The following is a 21,392-nucleotide window of genomic DNA, read 5'->3' on the forward strand; positions in this document are numbered from 1 at the left end:
ACAAAAACATTATATTCATAAATGTATGAATTTTATATTAAATCGGTAGGAATAAATCATGAGGCAATATAAATATATCATAATTTGTTCATTAGCAAATAACAATAAATAAAACAACTAAAACATTATATGCATACAACTAACATATTAATGTATGAATTTTATATTATATCGGTACGAAAAAATCATGATTCAATAAAAATATCTAAGAATTTCATGGGAATTGTGAAATTGCGTACCAATTTCCTCCATAGATTTCTGGGCGTCTTCTTGAATTATGTTCATAGGGTTTTTTTCGTTTCTCCTACTTGTACGTGTATTATTTAACTTAGATTTATTATTTGTAGAATGATAATATTTGGTTATAATGTGATCCCTTATAAAAAGATGTCTTCATTTAATAAAAACTATGTGAACTTCGGCGCAATAGTATGAACAAAATAATTAACGTCGCGTTGTAAATACTATAAACACGTACATCTACTCTCATTATTTCCTAATGACAAATTTCAAAGAGGTATTACGCAGAGTAATTGTTCAAACATATATAATTAATTTTTCATCTAATATTAAGATCAATATAGTGATTAAATAATGAGAGTTCGAATCCTGGGCATAAAACACATGATTACACAAATTAGAATAACTATGTAATCCTGCATGAATCTTAATATACTTTAGTACGAATAACTATACATGAATTTCATCGCAACAGATTCATGTACAATATGAACTTCATGCTGTAAAAAAATATCTCAAATACATGTGATAATAAGCAATTTCCATGAGGTGTAACGAAGAATGCATATAATTATTCATATATATGAATTAATTGTTCATCTCAAATTATGAGCAATATCGTTAAGAACTAATGGATGGCTGAATTCTAGGCATAAATAGTTTAGTAATCGAATATAATAACTGTGAACTTCTGTATGAATCTTTCTTAATTCTGTACGAATAAACTCTATTCGAAAATTCAGTATACAACAAAATGAATGTCTTTCTAAAAATTCCAAAAAAAAATAATCACGTACCTTCATTATCCATAGTGAGTAAACTCTACTTTTGCTTGTACAGATCGTCACTTTTGTTACGATTCTTACTTTGTTTACTTGGAGTTTATGAATGATAGAGAAATAATGGGGTATGCGTTACGTGCGTGAATGATATAAAGATGATAGAATAAAATCTTCAACTGATACGTTCAATACACGATCCCTTTAATTAAGGACATGATAATTACCAATAAAATGAAATTACCTTTGTATCCTACTAGAATATAAATCGCAGGTTATCATATATACTTAATTTAAGGAAAAATACAAGATGCAGATGTTCCCTCTCAACCCACGAACCCTAGCCGTCACAACTTTCTTGCCATGAGTTCCCGGTCGATGGCTCTGAGTCCGCCGGTCGCCGTTCGAGACAAGGGGGACTACATCTACCCTCGGTCTCGGCTAATTTTGAAGTAGTTGGAACTCCGATTCATGATAATTCCCTTCGCCCGTCTCAGGCCTTGCTTTCCATGGGTCCTGGATCCTCTACCGGCGCGGCTGCCGTTGGGCCGCGCTCGACTGGTACTTCACCAGGTCCGTCCGGTGTTCACACCAATAATCTTCAACAGATCTCCTCCACATCTGATAACGTCACTAATTCGGCGAGCCATAAGCATGAAGCTAAGGTTTCCTATGCGGCTGCTACCGTAAAGAGGCCAGTCAAGAAGCCGGATTTGGCTGCGCATATCTTCCATGATCTGCGGCCTACTAAGGAGGGCTATCAATTCTCCCTCAAAGTCCTAAAAGAACTTTATCTTAAAGAGGTTAAGGCCTTCGAACATGCTTTGACAGGCCGTTTGCTGCTACGGAAGGGGGACAAGCCAAGATCTACGTTGGAACTGAAGACGGAGCTTCAGAGTTTATGGGGTTTGGCCTCGGTCTGGCAATTAATTCCTTTGGGTAAAGGATACTTCACGCTCCGATTTACTTCAGCCGAGGATAAGGCTATAGTGAAGGGGAAGGTTGTCTGGGAGCTTTCTAAGGGACTTCTCCGGCTGCGGGAGTGGACTCGTAATTTCGATCCTTCCAAGGAAAACTCTCCTCTGGCGAATGTTTGGGTCCGCATACACTACTTGCCGATCGAATATTGGAATCCTCATGTTATCTCTGGTATTGGCAGGTTTTTGGGTCATCCGTTAAAGATTGATGGAACGTCGGCTGATCGCGACTTTGGGCAATTCGCTCGAATTCTTGTGGAAATAGATTTGTCTCAAACTCTTCCTTCTAGATTGTTAATTGATGGTGAAGATAGCTCGTTTCACGTGGAATTTGTCTTTGAAAATCTTCATTTTTATTGTGGTCGTTGCAAGATTACTGGGCATTCTCAAGATCAGTGGCGGAGCCAGACTTTGAGTTCAGGGGGGTCCAATTTTTTTTTAATAAAATAAATAAATAAATAATAAAAAATTCGAAATAAATAATAATCACTAATACAACTATAATGTCATTTAAATTACATAACAAGTCAAATAAACAACATAAACAATTTTTTTCAGAAATCATAACATTTCTCTCCTGTTTTTCATGTTCTGAAACCTCTGCATAATAGCTTCATTAGTAACATTTACAAACACATCCTTTTCGATGTAAGGTACTAAGCAATCGTTCAAAAGATTGTCTCCCATACGATTGCGAAGAACACTCTTGATGATCTTCATTGCTGAAAAGACTCTTTCAACTGTAGCAGTAGCAACTGGTAAAGTCAATGATAACTTAACTAACAAATACACCAAAGGAAAAATGTCATGTTTCCTTGTAGAAACCATCTTCTCAGCAAGATCTCCAATCCCTGATAGTTCTAAGAACTTTTCATCCATGCGCACATCGACAATAAAGTTCTCAAGCTGACTTTCAAGTTCATACAAAGCAACTTCAGAAAATTCAGACGGATAAAACTTTGCAAGTCGAACTAGCTTTTCAATATCAAATCCAGCAAATGAGTCTCTATGATCCAAACATGACATGCATAAAATCAATTCTGTGTTGACTTCATCAAAACGTTGATTTAACTCTAAAGCCTGCATGTCAATCACAGTGTAAAAAAGCTCAACTCGATAATGGTGGAGATTTGTCATTTTCTCAACTCTACGCCTTCCTCTTCCTCGAGGTGCATATTCATCTTCCATATCAATCATTTCTATCTCATTTTTACTACAAAACTTAGAAATGTCAGTTAACATCATCTCCCATTCTTTATCTCTCATTGCTTGCAAGCGAGTTTTTGCTACATTAACAAGTCTCATTGCATTCACAATATCTTGTTCTTTCCTTTGTAGCACTTGAGATAGATCATGTGTAATTCCCAAAATTTTCTTCATCAGATGTAACACAAAGACAAACTCAAATCGACTAATAACATCTAACAAATCCATAGCTTCAGATTTTTGTGAATCATCGGTACCATTTGCCCCAACATACTCCAGAACATCAACAACAGAAGTAAATAAGTGAATCAAGTTGATGAGAGTACCGTAATGAGAACTCCAACGAGTGTCCCCGTGTCGTTTCATCCCCATTTCTTGATTCAATCCCCTTCCGGTCTTAATTTCATCACTTGCAATGCCTTCCATAATCTTCTCTCTTTGGCTCTCTCGAAGCATATCCCTGCGCTTACATGAACCTCCAACCACATTGCATAAACGCGAGATAGTGTTAAAGAAAGACCCAATAATGATATGCTTTTTCGCAACAGCAACAATTGTTAGTTGAAGCTGATGAGCAAAACAATGAACATAATAGGCATTAGGATTCCTCTTGAGTATCAAAGTTTTCAATCCACTGAATTCACCTCTCATGTTACTTGCACCATCATATCCTTGACCTCTCAAACTAGAAATGCTCAACCCATAAGTAGAAAATAAGGAATCAATTCCCTTCTCAAGTGAGGTAGCAATTGTGTCACTAACATGCACTAGACCAATAAATCGTTCAATGACACATCCCTTTTTATTCACATAGCGTAGAACAATACCCATTTGCTCTTTGACAGACACATCCCGACATTCATCAACTAATATGGCAAAAAAATCATTACCAATATCATCAATGATAGCTCTAGTAGTCTCAACTGCAATTGCATTTATGATATCTTTCTGAATGTCAGGTGATGTAAGTTTCAAGTTTTCAGGAGCATTCTTCAACACAACATTAGATATCTCTTTACTACAAGAAGCCAAAAGTTTCAAAAGCTCCATAAAATTGCCTTGGTTCAAAGATTCTTCTGACTCATCATGTCCTCGAAAAGCCATTCCTTGCATAAGGAGATAGCGGAGACACTTTATTGATGCATCTAATCTAGAGCGATAATCCATCTGTGACTGTTTAGATACTCTAGAAATTGTCACCTCAATGTGTTGGGCTTGATTCATCAAATCTTGACATGCCAATCTACATTTATTATGATCACTATTAACCTCTCCAACATGATCTCTCAATCTATCTTTCTTGCGCCAAGTATTAAACCCTCCAGATATAAAAGCATCATGTCCTTTTTCGCTACTACCCGATGAAAACAAATAACAATATAAGCAAAAAGCAGCATCTTTTGCAATACTATATTCCAACCACATCTTGAATTCATCAAACCAAGCCGAAACAAATTTTCGCTTTCTATTGGCCTCTATCTTCTGTGGAAAATCATGATTACGCGGTTGACATGGACCTTTTAATAAATAAGCTCTACGCACCTGCTCAATCATGTTTGGAGGATAGCTCATTATGTTAGGCCGTAGTCCCGGATCACTTGGAAGATTTAATAAATCAACCACTTTCGAAGATGGCTCAAGCTGAAGATCAACTTCAATATTCACTTCTTTTGGTGATGCTTCAGGTTCCACACGTGCATTAGGACCATTAATCGTTGAAGATGAACCCGCCCCACTTGTAGTAACTATGTGATTATAATATCGTTTCATTTTCAGCTACTTCCTGTGAATAAAAAATATATACATTTCAGTCAATATATAAACGCATTAATACCAACAAATATATGAGGCAAATCACCAATCAAATTACAATTCTCATACCAAAGGAACATTACAATGTGAATACTACTGATTTAGACATCAATAGAGAAAAACAAAAGAACAAACAAAAAGGATCAATTGATTTAAACATGTTGCAGTTCCCATTTTTAATTTCAAAGAAGAACAAACTTATATTTTTATTTTTTTAACAAACCAATAAAAACAAAATCTTAAGATTTACCATCAAATGTGCGTCTAAACATGCTGAATAAAAATCATTTCAACTAAATCCATTAAAAATAAATGGCTACAAGCCTACAACTAAATAAATCACAGCACCCTCTCTGCAAAGTCGATGGCAACACAGTTCAGCGATATTTAATAAATCCGATTTCCTTAGCATTGCTGCGGAAGCTACAAACTTATATTTTTAAAACCAACATGAAATTAAAGAAAAAGACGTCGCACCGGAGAGAGACGACGCACCGGAGAGAGATTGCTGTCGACGGAGAGAGATTGCCGGCGACGGCGTCGACAGGGGCAGGCTGGCAGCAGCCGGTAGAGAAGTTGGAAAGCGGCGCGGCACCTGGAAGTTGGAAAGCGGCGCAGCTGCGCAATGGAGAAGGGGAGGAGTTTCAGAGGTTAGGTTGTGAGGGCTGCGAAAATGAACCCTAAAATTGTTTTTTTTTTTAATTTTTATTAATATATGTGAAATTACTAAAATACCCCTGCGAAAATTACAAAATTCCAGGGGGGTCCAGTGACCCCACTGCCCCCCCTTGGCTCCGCCACTGCTCAAGATAAATGCCGAAAGAATCGTCATGAGGCGTCGAAAACTCATCTGGACAAACCAGCAGACGGGGGTTTGCAGATTTTGCCAACAGAACCTAAATCACAGCCTAAGGTGTTGAATGAAAAAGAATGGCACGTGGTTGACAGAGGTAAGGCGACTGCTGTCGAAACACCTCAAATTGAGGTGGTGCAAGGAGATTCCCACTCTGGGAACTCGTTTGCTCCTCTGGTCACAGAGGAGCAGCAGGACCTTCAGGATGAGAGAGTGGAGAACAGCGTGGATTTGGGTTTCCTGAAGTCAGATGATCACGGTGTTGGGCAGAAGAAGATGTCAGGGTCAGATCAGCTGGCTAATAGTGACGAGGAGGTGGACGAGGAAATTGTGATGGAGACGTTGGCTGAGAAGACGACTGGGACTGCTACTGCGGTGAGCCCGCAAGGGGTGGTTAGTCAGCAGCCAAAAGATTTTGATAGTCGTATCAGTCGATTGGAGGAGCAGGTTAACCAGGGAATGCAATTGCTTGCTCATCAGGCGCCGCCTAAACGACGCGGCCGTCCTCCAAAAGGTATGGAGCGTCCGCGCATCCCACAACGTCTAGAAGATAGCATAAAAAGTCAACTCCGAAATGCGGAGGAAATGGGTTATAAGCCGAGGGACTTTGTTATCGATAATAGCAGAAGTGCTAGCTTGCATGTTATGAATAATATCGCCAAAGGACGTTGGTCGGATGCAATGAAGATGGACGATTTCCATGATAATATGGATTATCCTTATTGTTAGGTTTTTTTGCGTTAGAGTTTTAGCGAGCTGAAGCTTTAGGCGCTTCCTGCTCCTTTTCGTACGTTTTTCTTTCTTTGACGAGCTTCTTTTGGAGTCTCGGATCCCTTGTCTGCGTTCTTGTTCTTTCACGTGTTTTTTTCTCTTTTCCTTTTTATATAAAACCTCAATTTAATAATAAATCGCAGGTTATCATAATCAAATCAGAGGGAAATATGGCCGTTGATCTCTATAGATCCAAGGGTTTAAATTGGTTCTTAATTTACATCCTAAATCTAGTTCTTATTTGGAATTATAGCCAAAAAATACACGAACTTTGATAAAAATTGTAATTTTCACCTGAACTTTCAAATTAGTCAAAATATACCTGAACTTATATATTTTGTTGTAAATTTCACCTGAACTTGCAATGATTGAACTCCGTCGAGGTGAAATTTACAACAAAAAATATAAGTTCACGTATATTTTGGCCAATTTAAAAGTTCAGGTGAAAATTACAACTTTTATCAAAGTTCGTGTATTTTTTGGCTATAATCCCTTCTTATTTTAGCCTAACCCTATATATATATATATATATATATATATATATATATATATATATATATATATATAGGGTTGCACTCAATAAAGAAAAGCCCCTTAGACAAAGAAAGAAGAAGAGATCTTGGCCATTTCTTGAATCAAATCTGACGGGTATCATCTCACCATTATATTCAATTTGATTTATGCAATGAAGGCGGAAATGTAAGATTTATAATGGCAAAGGATAGGATTGTAAACTTCATTATATCGTAATTTAGGAAAGTTCATCGAATCCCTGATTTTACTCGATTCCCTTGAAGATCAATAAGGATGTCGATTCCTGCGGATTATTCACACTACCAGTTCATCGGCTATTGGCTTACCAAATTTTTATCACCCTCCGATTTCTGTCCACGGTTATCACGATGAATAACCCAAAACTGCAAACTACAGGTTCGACGAAATTGCTTTAATTGATTGCTGGTGTGCTTCTGTAAATTTAACGAACATATGAACTCATTCTCTTGAACATATGCTGTTGAACGTATGAACTCATTATGAGCTCATACTTCTGTAAATAATTATAAGTTGTTGAACATATAAACTCATTCTCTTGAACTTTTATGTAAATTTAATGAACATATGCAATATTACGTTAAATGAAACGAAGCCCTTAATTTGGACCTATTTTATTGAACATTTCAACGCATTCGCTTGAACTTCTTTGGGAATTTGTCGTATATACTACCAATCGCAACTGGTCGAACAAAATACGTTGAGCATTACACGAATGATGTTCAACATTGATCAATAAGTTGAACATATGACTCATGTTGAAATGAATCCATTGAACATGCCACAAGTTGGTTGAACTCACACATGATAACGTATTGAACATATGCATACGTTTTGGAGTTACTGGACCACAATACTAAGAAAAACATCCAAAAGTTCTTGAAGTAAACCATGGAATTTTATATCCACCTAAATAATAATATCCAAGCGAAGCATGCCAATACAACGGAAAAAGTGAAAAGTCGTTGCTGTTTTATAAGTTCGTGATTCCTCAACATGAGTGCTCTATTTTTCTCTTCGACGCAAGTTATTGTTCGTTGAATCTTTCTTCGCATAACCACAGATATTCTGGAAAAGAATTCGGAAACGCCAATTTGTGAGGAGAGATAAAATATCTAACTGAATCTTTATTCCTATAAACTAATATTAGATATAAATGATTACCCTTGATTATGGAAAAAAAACGTCTAACACTCCAATGACATTTACTAGTTTGACCTTTACTTAGTTATATACGGCCGACTTTCCATTTTGAAACTAGACCACACGATTAATTGTATTGGATGGCCAAGATTTCTTCTTTTTTCTTCTTCACATATAAGACTTCTTCATTGAACTTTATCATATATATATATATATATATATATATATATATATAGGGCAAAGTTCAATAGAAACGTAAATATAGATAGAGAAAGGAGACGGAATCTCAGTCGTTGATCTTATCTAATCTAATGATCAGTGTTCGTTCGTTCAACATTCATCGCAGATTTGTGTTGAACATGAACAATCATCGAATCCCCCAGCCCCAACAGTTCAACAAATCATTTTGTACGTTCAACAACATTAACTGTCATGTTCAATGTTTCTATTTTGCGTGCAACACTTTTGTTTCTGTAGAATGCAACCATATATATAGGGTTAGTATCTAGTGAGAATTTAATATTTAGTGACACCTAAGAATCATCCTACACCTTTGATTTTTGTCAATCTGACGGATATGATTAATAGATTACCATATTTAATTTATGTTACATTTTAATATAGTTTTTAGCGACAATGTTCATTCTTTCATATTCATTGTTCATGTAGTTTCACGGGGAAGAATGCTTCTGGTCATTGTCGTAAGCTCAATAATTTTTTTGTTATTCATGTATCTATGTTTGTTGTTCATGTTTATGTAAATTTGGATATGAACATTGTGATTGTGAATATAAGTGATGTTGTTCATGTGTATATTTGGTTGTTCATGTCGGAGTTTGGTTATGAATATTTTGATCATCGATAAGTCGTATGTTGTTCATGTATGAATTTATATATGAACATAGTGTTTGTTCATATAAGTGATACTGTTCATATGTATATTCAGGCATAACATTGTTCACAACTATATTTTGATATCAATTTATGTTTATTGTTCATGAATATATGTGTCTTGTTCATGATTGTGTGTGAATATTGTGAATCTGGATATGAACATTGTGATTGTGAATATAAGTGATGTTGTTCATGTGTATATTTGGTTGTTCATGTGATGCTATGAATATAATGGGTTTGAATGTGAGTGTATTTGTTCATGATTGAATTCGAATATGAATAAAATGTGTGTGAATATAAAATTGTTTTGTTCTTGTTTGGAATATGCTATGAGTATATCGTGAATACGAATTAGTGTTGACTTTAATATGAATATCAAATGGTTGAATATGCGATGGATTTGTTCAAGGCTGTCTTTTACTATGAATCTCATGTGTGTGAACATGAATCTCTATGACAGCCTGTCTTTGATGAACAATGCACAGAAGGAGTCTGTGAAGATGATGTGATTCAACATTATTCTAGGGCTTACCATTAGAGAGATATCAGGATGAATTGCTTATTGGGTACTTGATCATTTAAACTATGAAATTGAGGAGTTGGAGATCTATACATTATTGCGAGTAGTGCAAGAGTAGTAACTGCAATGCTAACTATGTCTTGCTTGGATGAGACAATTCAAGAATATGAACAAATTATAGACTTTCAACAAATATTATGTTTTATGTCATAATAGACTTTCAACAAATATTATGTTTTATGTCATATTTCAATAGAGCACAAACTCATGATTACATTTGGTAATTGGAATTGAAGTTTATTCATTTTCATTGTTCTACTTTGCTCACATATGCTTATGAAAAAATATGTGCAAAAATTTGGTTATGCACCGTTGTTCAACAATATCAATTACTTGACAAGTAATATTTTTTAAGGTTTTATAAATGATGTTCCATGTTCGAAATTCTAATAACACAATGATTGAATGAAATTTGAAACATGACATAATGTATTGTTGAATATATGAAAATATACTTGAACAAAAAACATGTTCTTGACTAAAAAATGCATGTTCATAATTTAATACAGTCATGAATAAAAGTTAAGATCAAAACTATTCAAACCACAAACTAAGGTAATGAATAAATGTTCATTTATTTTATTCATGTGAAAACATACATGAACAATATGATCATTAATGAATAACACACATGAATGTGACATTATGTTCGCACGAATAACATCCATATGAATAATGGCATAATTAAACGTTGAGCTATTAAGAAAATCAGACGACGAATATTTGCATTTAATGTTCCAATGTAAAACATGAAAAAATATACACAATTACGCGTGACATATATAAAATCTTAATTGCCTTAAATAAAAGATATCATGATAGCATGATTATATGAAAGTAACGGATTACAAAAATAGAGGAAATACAAAAATACCCTTAACGCCATATATATAGGCTCATCATGTAATTATCTCACAACCGATAGATTCACAAAATAAAGGGTTAGGATCAATTCTTAGGTGTCACAAAAATATGACATTCTCACAGGATCCTCTCCATATATATATATATATATATATATATATATATATATATATATATATATATATAGGGGCACGCTCCAGTGAGACCCCTTATTTTTCGTGTAACATGAGTACAATGAATAAGACATATATACTGATGAAAAATAAATTTAAAAAATTCGTAATGAATAAGACATATATACTGATGAACAGGGCCATATATACTGATGAACAATGTAGTATATACTGATGAATAACAAAATTTAAAATATTTTGCTCCCTCCAGGATTCGAACCCTACGAAAAAAATCACCCTCCAGATATAATATCAGCCATAGGATTGATAAAATAAACGTACCAGATCGTGCCCTAGATCTCACTAAAATTAGGGGGTCTCATTGGAGCGGCCCCCTATATATATATATATATATATATATATATATATATATAAGGAAGGATTACCGTGAAAACACTTCTTAAAATAAAAATAAAAATATTTTTCAATGTACGAATTTTATGTAGAACACGTATGAATTCATTCAACAGGGTTACGAATTGTGAAAAATAAATTTTTGCTACCTTTGGGATTCAAACTCAGGACCACGAATTCATCCAACGGGGTTACGAATCAATCGTAGATCTTGATGATCTAAGTGCTGAATATATATATATATATATATATATATATATATATATATATATATATATAGAAGGGTTCAACAGAGAAGCTAAATATTGTGGAGAATAGAGAATTCGCAAAATAAAAACGAACAGATCTATAGTTTTAATGAACAGATCAATGTACCGCATGAACAACAATTTGCCCCGGGTTCGAATCCTGCTGGTGGCGAGTTTTTCTATATTTTTACTAAATACGTCTGTTCATTACTTATGTTGATCTGTTCGTAAAATATATAGATTTGTTCGTTCTCTCCAAAAAGATAATTCTCTGTTGAACTCAACCCTATATATATATATATATAGGGCACGATCTGGTGCGCTTATTTTATCAATCCTATGGCTGATATTGTATCTGGAGGGTGATTTTTTTTCACAGGGTTCGAACCCTGGAGGGAGCAGAATATTTTAAATTTTGTTATTCATCAGCATATACTGCATTGTTCATTAATATATACGGCCCTGTTCATCAGTATATATGTCTTATTCATTACGAATTTTTTAAATTTTATTTTTCATCAGTATGTACATCTTATTCATTAGATATACGTTTTGTTCATTAGTATTATATGTCTTATTCATTGTCCTAGTGTTTCACGAAAAATAGGGGGTCTCACTGGAGCGCGCTCCTATATATATATATATATATATAAAATTACAAGAAATATCTATTATATAACCCTATAAGCAATTCGCACTTAGGCGAAACCTACCTATACACCACACAAAGGTGGGAAAAGTACTCGCACGCAAGTGAGACCTTTACATCATATAAAAGTGGAAAAATTGCTAGCAGGTAGGTGGAACCTTGAAAAAATTATTCGTACAATAGAATTGAACCCAAAGTCTATATATTATATAAAACAGCAGTATAACGACTATTTTTTACCGCCATATTTTCTCTCTCCCATGTTCTCTTCATTTAATTTTAAATTTTCTCATATCAACCGAAGAAATTTATATATTATATAAAACAGCAGTATAACGGCTATTTTTTACCGCCATATTTTCTCTCTCCCATGTTCTCTTCATTTAATTTTAAATTTTCTCATATCAACCGAAGAAATGATGGAAAACAACAATTTCTTCTCAGTTGTTCAAAACCCAGACCATCATCCCTACAAAAGAAAACGCAAAACCATATAACCTGCATCTCTATTCTTCTATTCTTTTTCTGATTAGCCAGAACTCAAAGCAGGGGAAGAAATTCAGGCATATACAAATGTAATTTAGGTAACAATTTCAAAAGTTCAGACATGATTTCAACAACAATTTTACTCGGAAACATGGATTTCAACAATCAAACTAACAAAATTAATTCAGTATCTTCGCCGTAAAAAGAAAATATCAAGTGAAATTGTCTTTAATAAATACCTTTTATTCTATAAAGAAGAGAAGATGAAAAAAAATGAAAACTTGAATAGAAGATAATGCCACGCCCCAATTTGAAGGAACAACTTGAATTGATGTCCGCCCACGAAAAGGAGAGCAGGGGTTGTACTGATCCAATTGAGGTGGCGCAATCAATGGGAAAACGGATCCGACGGTGGCGCCGTGCTATTGTAACAACAGTCAGCAGTGTGGCGCGCCGGAATTTGTTAATGACGATTTTCTATTTGGTGTGTGTGGGTGTTTGATAGAAAAGACACAAATAAAGCGAGTGAGAGAGTGAAACAACGGTGTGTATGGCGGCAGCGTGGCTACGTGCGACGGTTGCTGCAAGCCTGTACCAATGGAGATGGAGGATAATTGGATTAATGCGAGAGTCAAGAGAGAGAGAGAGGGGGAAGGATCGAGAATGGGGAAGCGATTTGTGCGTGACTGAAGAACAAGAGGGATAAGGTTTGGGCTCATTCCATTGACTTATTTTAAAATATAACTATCGGATGTTTTTAATTAGCTTGATCTTGGGCCTCACAGTAAGGACCAACGTTATCAAAAGAAATTGGGCTGGAATTATATAAAATAATGAAAATGTTAACTTGCTTAATATTAGAAAAATTAGCAAATACATTATTAGAATTTAGAACAATCTGTAAAAAAAAACAAAAAAATTAGAACAATCTATCCATATAAAATAAAAAATAGGATTTTTTTAGTTCTAAAATTTTCTCTTATTTTTTTTAAAATTTTAATTCTTTAAAAATAAAGCGTTAGCTTTGATCATGAAAAAATATTCAGTATGAATGATAAACTAAATATTACGAGAAATATTTAATTCGATAAAAAAATTGTAAAAAATGAATTTGAAATAAAAACTTACGATTGTTCAAAGTGTTAAAATCAATTTTTGTTCTTTCACATTTATCTAATATTGAACACCTTACTCTTTTTTCATTTTATTTTCATTTATTGGTGAAAGGATAAGTATATGTCATTTTATTTCATTTCAAAAAAGTTTACATTATTATTAAACTGCATTTTATTAAAAAGAAAAACCTAAAAAAAAAAAAAAAAAAAAACCCCTGAAAGCACAAGAAAAGCAGACTAAGGGCCGAGCCTCATTAAAACCTTTTTACGGAAAACCCAGTGGGAAAAACCGTAAAAAGGAAAAAGAGTACTCGTCTAAAAGAAGGTAAAAAGGAAGAAAAACAAGAAAGAAAAAAGGGAGAGAGCGGAAGAGAAAGTTTCCGAAACTCCTGCCTAACCATCGTTCCCAAACAATCCCGACTCTCACCCTAGAAATAACAAAGGTAAAAAATAAAGAGGAAGGCAGAAGGCCGGTGAGACGCCGTCGCCAATCTGCTAACCAAAAACGAACCCAAAGATTAAAGGAAAAGAAGAAAGCTCGACGGCCGGTTAAACGCCGTCGCCGTAAGCAACCCAAAAAGAACACACAAAACGTCCCAGGGAAGGAGGCAGAACCGGTAAGACGTCGTCGCCGTAAATGCCACACTAATCTAGCCAGATCAAAGTTCCGATACATGGAGTTAAAACCCAGCGAACTCAGCGGAAATAACTCGCTGTCGCAAAGCATGTAAAAAATCCACCAGATGCCAAAATCATACAACGCACAGGTGATCCACTCACCGTCAGTCCTAGCACCACTCTGATCTGTTCCTCTCAAGTGACGAAAGATATGCTCGCGGATGACGCCCCTCCCTCGCCAAAGAGACCAAAAAAGCTTCCAAAAAATAATGTACACCATATGTTTGATAAAATGCCTGCGCCATTTTCTCCTCAAATTAATGGTGACAGCATCCAAAACGAACCCAACAAGGACAATCCAGAAGCAGGCCAAGACCCCAACCCATCCATTCAAAATTGGAAACCACGACCCCTCTTCCAAAACCACACGCCCGCCAGGCGCTCGACAAAACGTTATACCAAAGCCCATCTCAATACTTAATCCTGACTCGACTGTGAGTCGCCATATCAGTTGCAACAGCATACTTAATCTCGTCAATAGCATGCGGCCACCATCCCTCAGAACGGGCATGACTTGCCATGATATCAGCTGCCGAATTTCCTTCCCTATAGATATGAGAAATTTGTAAACGAAAATCCAAAAGCAACCGAAGGGTGCGTTTCCAAGAAGCTAAAAAACGCCACGGAATATCTTCGGAGCGAGAGTGAAGGAGTTTAACAATATAAGAAGAATCAGATTCGATCCAAAGAAGAGTCCATCCTCTGTTGTGGGCAATAGCAACCACATACATGACCGCCAAGAGTTCAGCTTCAAAAGCGAAACCAACACCACCTTTGTAATGAAAGCATCCGCGAATCCATCCCCATTTGTCACGAAAAACCCCACCTGCTGCGATATTTCCCGGAGCTCCCAATGCCGACCCATCAGTATTAACTTTGATCCATTGGCCAACGGGCGGCCACCAGTGAACCTCGATCATGATGGGAGGGGGAGGCGCCCGTGTCGCCACCCCAATACTGCGCATGGCTAGATAGTCCGACCAGGAATTAGTCGTGTTGCCAAGTTTTGAAAAGTTCGAATCCATTTCCTTGAACATAACTTTAAGGAATCCCGTAACCAGCTGACGATGAAAAATCGTCTCATTGAAGATAATATTGTTGCGACAATCCCAGATCCTCCAAAGTAAGTTAATGATTCCTGCTTTCCAGAAGGAGAGGACTTGTGAGCTGAACTTCTCATTCCAAGCAGCGACAAGAACGCAATGAATGTCGATAAAATGAGAATAATCCTTGTTAAACCAAGCCATGAGCTCTTTCCAGATAGGCTGAATAGAACCACATTCCCAAAACAGGTGGTTAATGCTTTCCTCCGCCACACCACAAATAGCACATCTATTCGGCCCCATCAAACCTCTCGTCATCAAGCAATCAAAAGTGGGTAGACGTCTGTGAATAATACGCCAACAAAGCAGCGAACGCCGTTCTGGGATGAACTTCTCCCAAATCCAACTTCCCCAGCTAACCTTAGGGAAATGATGGCCTTGAGTAGCGTAGGCAGCAGCAGCCGTGACAGTACCATTTACAGAAGATTTCCATAGCCTACAATCCTCTTCTTCACCAATAGGGAGTAAAAGAATGTCCACCACCACGTCCGGAAAATTAATAACAAACTCCGCCGTGAAATGCCAAATACCATCATAGTAATAATCGTCCACTGCCTGATTCAGATAATCATTCATAAACGGTGGAATACGAAGCTTATCCAACAATCTGTAACCCAACCAATCATCCTTCCAGAAATACGTATTCCTACCCGTCCCAATGTACGCGAACGAGTTTTCCACCAGATCATCAACATGTTGCCTGATGCTTGTCCAGAACGGTGAAGAAGCCAAATGATGTTTAGCATAACCAAATTTGGTCAGGTATCGAGTTTTTAAAATTGAAGGGCCATACTCCTGACCATGAATGATCCGCCAGGCCATCTTCATAAGGAAACTGTTGTTCATAGCAGAGAAGGAGCGAACTCCAAGACCACCCTCAACACGAGGAGCACAAACCCGCGTCCATCTAACCGAACAGGAAGGTTTAGTATCCACACTACCTGACCAAATAAAGTTACGGCAACATTTATCCAGATTGTAAATCAAAGATTTCGGCCAACGGTAAATCATCATGGAATGAGTCACAGAACTTTGTATCACCGAACGGACCAAGCAGATGCGCCCAGCCATAGAGAGATGCATACCTTTCCAACGGGAGAATTTATTCACAATTTTATCATGTATAGCAGCAAGATAGGAGGCACGAATACGGCCAGTAAACAACGGAACACCAAGGTAAAGGATCGGGAGCGTGCCCATGGAAAACCCAAGCTCACGCCTAATACCCATACGCATGTTGTTGACAACGCCGTTAGAAAAGAAAATATTGGACTTAGAAGTATTGCAATTCTGCCCAGAAATCTCACCATAAAGGTCCAAAATTTCCTTAATTTTATGAGCATTCCTGATCGAAGCTTTGCAGAAAATCAGTATGTCATCTGCATAAAACAGATGAGTGGGAAAGTGCGCACCACGGCTGAAATCCATAGGAACAAGGTGGCGCGAATTGACACAATTTATAAAAAGATGGCTGAGCACGTCCTCCGCAATGCCAAAAAGAATTGGCGAGAGAGGATCCCCTTGTCGCACACCTCTCGAGCAAGCGAAGTAGCCACTCAACTGCCCATTATAAAAGATGGAGATACGGGCAGACTGAAAGATAATGGAAATCCAGTTAATAAACTTCTCATGATAACCGTTAACATGAAGCACCCGAGTAATGAAATTCCAACTCATAGTGTCAAACGCCTTGCTGATGTCAATCTTGCAGGCCATGTTGGATTTACGACCAGTGCGATTCATGCAATTAAATCCCTCGGACCCGAGCATAATACAATCATGAATTGACCGACCTCCAATGAAACCGAATTGATTACCCGAGACAGTGACCGTCGCAACCAAACCAAGCTGAGTGGCGAGAATCTTCGATATAATCTTAAAGAAGAAATTAGAAAGAATAATCGGGCATAAGTCAGCAACCGTATCAACAGACTCTTTCTTCGGAATAAGGATTAACGTACTGGCGTTGCATCCAGACGGCAAATACAAATTCAGGAAGAAAGCCTTAACCGCGGAAATCACATCATCTTTAACAATATGCCAGCAACTATGAAAGAATCTCCCAGAGAAACCATCCGGACCCGGAGCACTGTTAGAATCCATCCCAAAAACTGCAGCAGTAATCTCATCGTCATTCGGCGTACAGATAAGATGATTGTTCTGCTCCGTAGTGACACAATCATCAATAATTGCTTCCAACAAGGTTCGGTCAACATCGGCCTGACCCTCTTGGTTGAAAAGATTCGAGAAGAAGTCAATTATATGCTGTTGAATGACATCCGAATCATAAGTCATGACACCATTAATTCTCAAATGGGCAATTCGCTGATTCTGTTTCCTAGAACGAATCATACGGTGGAAAAAGGCAGAATTTCTATCACCATCTAGTAACCAATTGGCTCTACTTTTTTGCTGAAGGAGCATGTTTTTTCTCGTCAAAGTGATATTAAGACCAGCTTGTGCCGCAATTTCCTCGTCGAAAAGAGCATCAGTGTAACCCAAATCAGATATCTTTTGCTGCACATCCATCAGAGTTCTCTGTCCCTCCTGGATTTGCGTGTCAACATTACCAAAAGTCGTCCGATTCTATATTCGAATGTCACCACGAAGCCTACGGAGCTTAGACATAACTCTATAGATAGGGCATCGAGAATCAACGCTTGCAGACCAAGAATCGTTCACCATATCAAGAATACTCGGATGGGACACCCACATGTTTAGGAATTTGAAAGGTCTTCGAGTAATAGCATTATTCGAGCTACACTTAAAGATCAAAGGGGAATGATCCGAAGTCACGCGAGGCAAAGCATGAGTGACAATGTCCGGCCAATTCTCTGCAAAGCTTGTAGAAAAAAGAGCTCTATCAAGCCTAGATTCAACATGTCTAGGGAGAAGACGTCGACCAGACCAAGTAAAGTATAGACCAGACGTGGGAGATTCAATGAAATTAGTAGCCTCAATAAAATCATAGAACTCCTTGCAAGCACTCCTCGAAGGCACGGCCGTGCTCAATCTCTCATGAGCTCCCTTGATTGCATTAAAATCCCCAATGAACATCGTGTTCCCATTAGTAAAAGAAAGCAGCTCCGCCCACAACTGCCGGCGAGTCACCTGATCATTGGCTCCATGAATAACGGCTACACGAAAATGAGAGGTTTGCCAGATGCACTCTGCGATAATAACTTGTTCCGAGGAGTGGATAATACTCGTAACAACAGAAGGATGAGCTAAAAACCAAATGTTTGAACGACGAGTAGCCCTGGAGTTCTGGTGACGAGGAGTCATGTTAATAGAATGCCAAAAACTCTGTCTCACCTTATGAAATCTGACCTTCGGTTCAATCAAACCCACAATGATAGGCGAAAAGGAGTTACAATGCTCCTTAAGAAGTCGTTTGGATTCGTCCGTTAGACCACGGACATTCCAAACCAGCATATTCATAGAATTAAAGAGTATTCCTGGACTGGGCTCCCCCCAGCTCCACTTCATCAGCCCACTTCTTAGTAGCAATATTATCCATTGTACAAAAGTTATCCGTATTGCTATAATCTATGATATAGTCTCTCGGTTTATGCCCCGACTCCACCGACTTTCGAAGCCTGCTTTTGATATTTTCTTGCTGCTGTAACAAGGCTTTATTATGATTACGTGCTGCCTGATCTTGTTTGGTAGGCCTTCCTCGACCCCGTTTCGGCAAATCGGAAAGTTCCTGAGTCACATGCATTGACACCGCTTGTTCCTTAGTTATATGTTGTTTCAGCCTCTGCACTTTCTGGTCATTCTCCAGAGCAATGAGTTTTTTATCAGTAACCGAGAGCACCTGCTGTGTCTCATCTTTCTGATTCAAAGAAGGTGTCGCCCGTTCCTCCGTCAGCTGTTTGTTAGGAGCATCTTGCTGGCTCGGATTTCTGGCTCCATCCAACTCCAACGTCAGTTTTTCCTTTTCAATGTTGTCTAAAGAGACACGGCCGCCCATGCACTCATTAGACTTACCAGCATCCTCCAGCCTCTGCGAAGTTTGCTCCGGCGAGCTTATTCTATCCTCCAATCTCTTCCCAGAATTGCTAGATGATGATCCAATTACCTGTTCCGTATTTATGTTTTCCTGCATCTCCAAATTCTCCAAGACCTCAAAGCGGTTATCAGTTTGATGACTCCCTTTTTTAGTAACTAAATCCAGCAAATCAGGACCAGAGAGTTCATTGTGTTTAGCACCTTCATCATCAGAATTTTGCTTCGCAGCTTCTACGTTCGTCGCCCCATGTTTGATTGGCTGCCATTCCGGCTCTTTACTGACTGGCACCTCCTCGATCGGCTGCTTTTCCTTTCTTCCCTTACGACACTTATCGGCCGAATGTCCGGTAATTTTGCACCTAGTGCAAAAGAGAGGAAGATATTCATAACAGAATTCAATCTTAAAAGAATAGTCACCCCCATCAATAATGAAATTCTCCGGTAACGTCTTAGCCAAGTCAATTTCCACCAGAATACGCGCAAAGTGGGCAACCTCATCATTCAACGAGTTGCCATCAATTTTCAGCGGTTGCCCAAGCCAATGACCAATCCCTGTAAGAACTTCCGGATGCCAAAATTCCACCGGGAGATAATAAATTCTCACCCAAACCTGAGCTAGAGAGGACGATTCCTTATAAGGGTTAAAATAGCGAACCCAGTCACGCAGTCGTATGGAGCCAGCCGCCAAATCCCATATGACATGAGCTTTTGCTGTGGCTTTGTCCTCTGGAGTGGTGAATTTTAACGTATAATAGCCTTTTCCCATAGGCATTAAAAACCAAGGAGATTTAATCGCCCAAAGAGATTGAAGTTCAGCTTTGAGATCACGCGTAGTTCGCGGTTTCTCTCCTTTATTCAGCAATAATCTTCCAATCAGTGCATGCTGAAACTTGTTTGCTTGGAAAAGTTGCAGATCACTTGGGACCCTGAGAATTCCGCTATCACCATGAGTGATCGGGCGGAGTGCCTGAAATTTATGCGCGGGAAGATCTGGTTTTTTGAGACGTTGAGGAGTCGTGACCTTTGCATAGGAATCTTTAGGCACAGTAGCAATCGTGACAACAGCCGCAGTAGTTTCCGAAGGCGAGTTCGGAGAGAGGATGGCGTTTTCTTTACGTAGCGAATCACTAGCAGTAGCAACTGACGAGGATTGAAAATTATTAGACACCTGCAGGAGGTTAAGCCCCCCCTTATCGGCCGGACTTGATGAGGCAGACATCGCCGGCAAAGAAAGAACGGCGGCGAATCAGGAACTAGGGTTAGGGTTTCGTGTAGAGAGTTTTTGGAGAGAGGTCATGCTTTCGTCTCAGAGTATACGAAAGAAATAAAGTTTAGTTATAATTACTTTAAATCTAAATATTTTTAAATTATAGTAATTTTTAATGCAATTAAGGAACATGAAATTTGTATTAATTTTAATATGAATTTGTAAATAAAAAATTAGTTATATATATATATATTTATTTTATTATGTGTACAAATTATTTATTTATATAAACATATTTGTTGTTATATTCTATTTTTTTATTATTCAAATTTTCGTGATTTTTAATTAGTTTTTGGCTATTTAAATATGAACTTTAATAATAATAATAATAATAATAATAATAATAATAATAATAATAATAATAATAATAATAATAATAATAATAATAATAATAATAATAATAATACATTTTGAACTTTTAAGAGCCCAAAAAAATGTTATATTAAATGACAACTATTAATTTTATTATATTGATGGTTTAGTGTTTTTTGCTCAAAGTGAGATTGATTTAAATTATTTGCTTTATAATCTATAAATTTAATTATTATTATGCAAGACTCATTAAATTTGATATTATAATCATTAAGTTAATAATATTGCATTTTATATAGTATTTTAAATCAAATATTAATAT

General features: G+C 37.1%; 2 protein-coding genes across 2 annotated transcripts; both read right to left on the minus strand.

Moving 5' to 3' along the window:
- Positions 1-2,557: 2,557 nt before the first annotated feature.
- LOC131006187 (uncharacterized) lies at positions 2,558-5,650 on the minus strand. Its single transcript, XM_057933636.1, has 2 exons — positions 5,510-5,650; positions 2,558-4,985 (listed from the first exon to the last, which is right to left on the minus strand). Exon 2 carries the CDS (start codon positions 4,970-4,972, stop codon positions 2,558-2,560), a length of 2,415 nt encoding a protein of 804 aa, XP_057789619.1. The 5' UTR covers positions 4,973-4,985; positions 5,510-5,650.
- A 13,272-nt stretch (positions 5,651-18,922) lies between these two features.
- On the minus strand, positions 18,923-20,710 carry LOC131007942 (uncharacterized). Its single transcript, XM_057935041.1, has one exon. The coding sequence runs from the start codon at positions 20,708-20,710 to the stop codon at positions 18,923-18,925; it is 1,788 nt and encodes a 595-aa protein (XP_057791024.1).
- Between the last annotated feature and the right edge of the window lie 682 nt (positions 20,711-21,392).

This window comes from Salvia miltiorrhiza, chromosome 1, assembly GCF_028751815.1.
Source record: "Salvia miltiorrhiza cultivar Shanhuang (shh) chromosome 1, IMPLAD_Smil_shh, whole genome shotgun sequence".
Lineage (NCBI taxonomy): Eukaryota > Viridiplantae > Streptophyta > Magnoliopsida > Lamiales > Lamiaceae > Salvia > Salvia miltiorrhiza.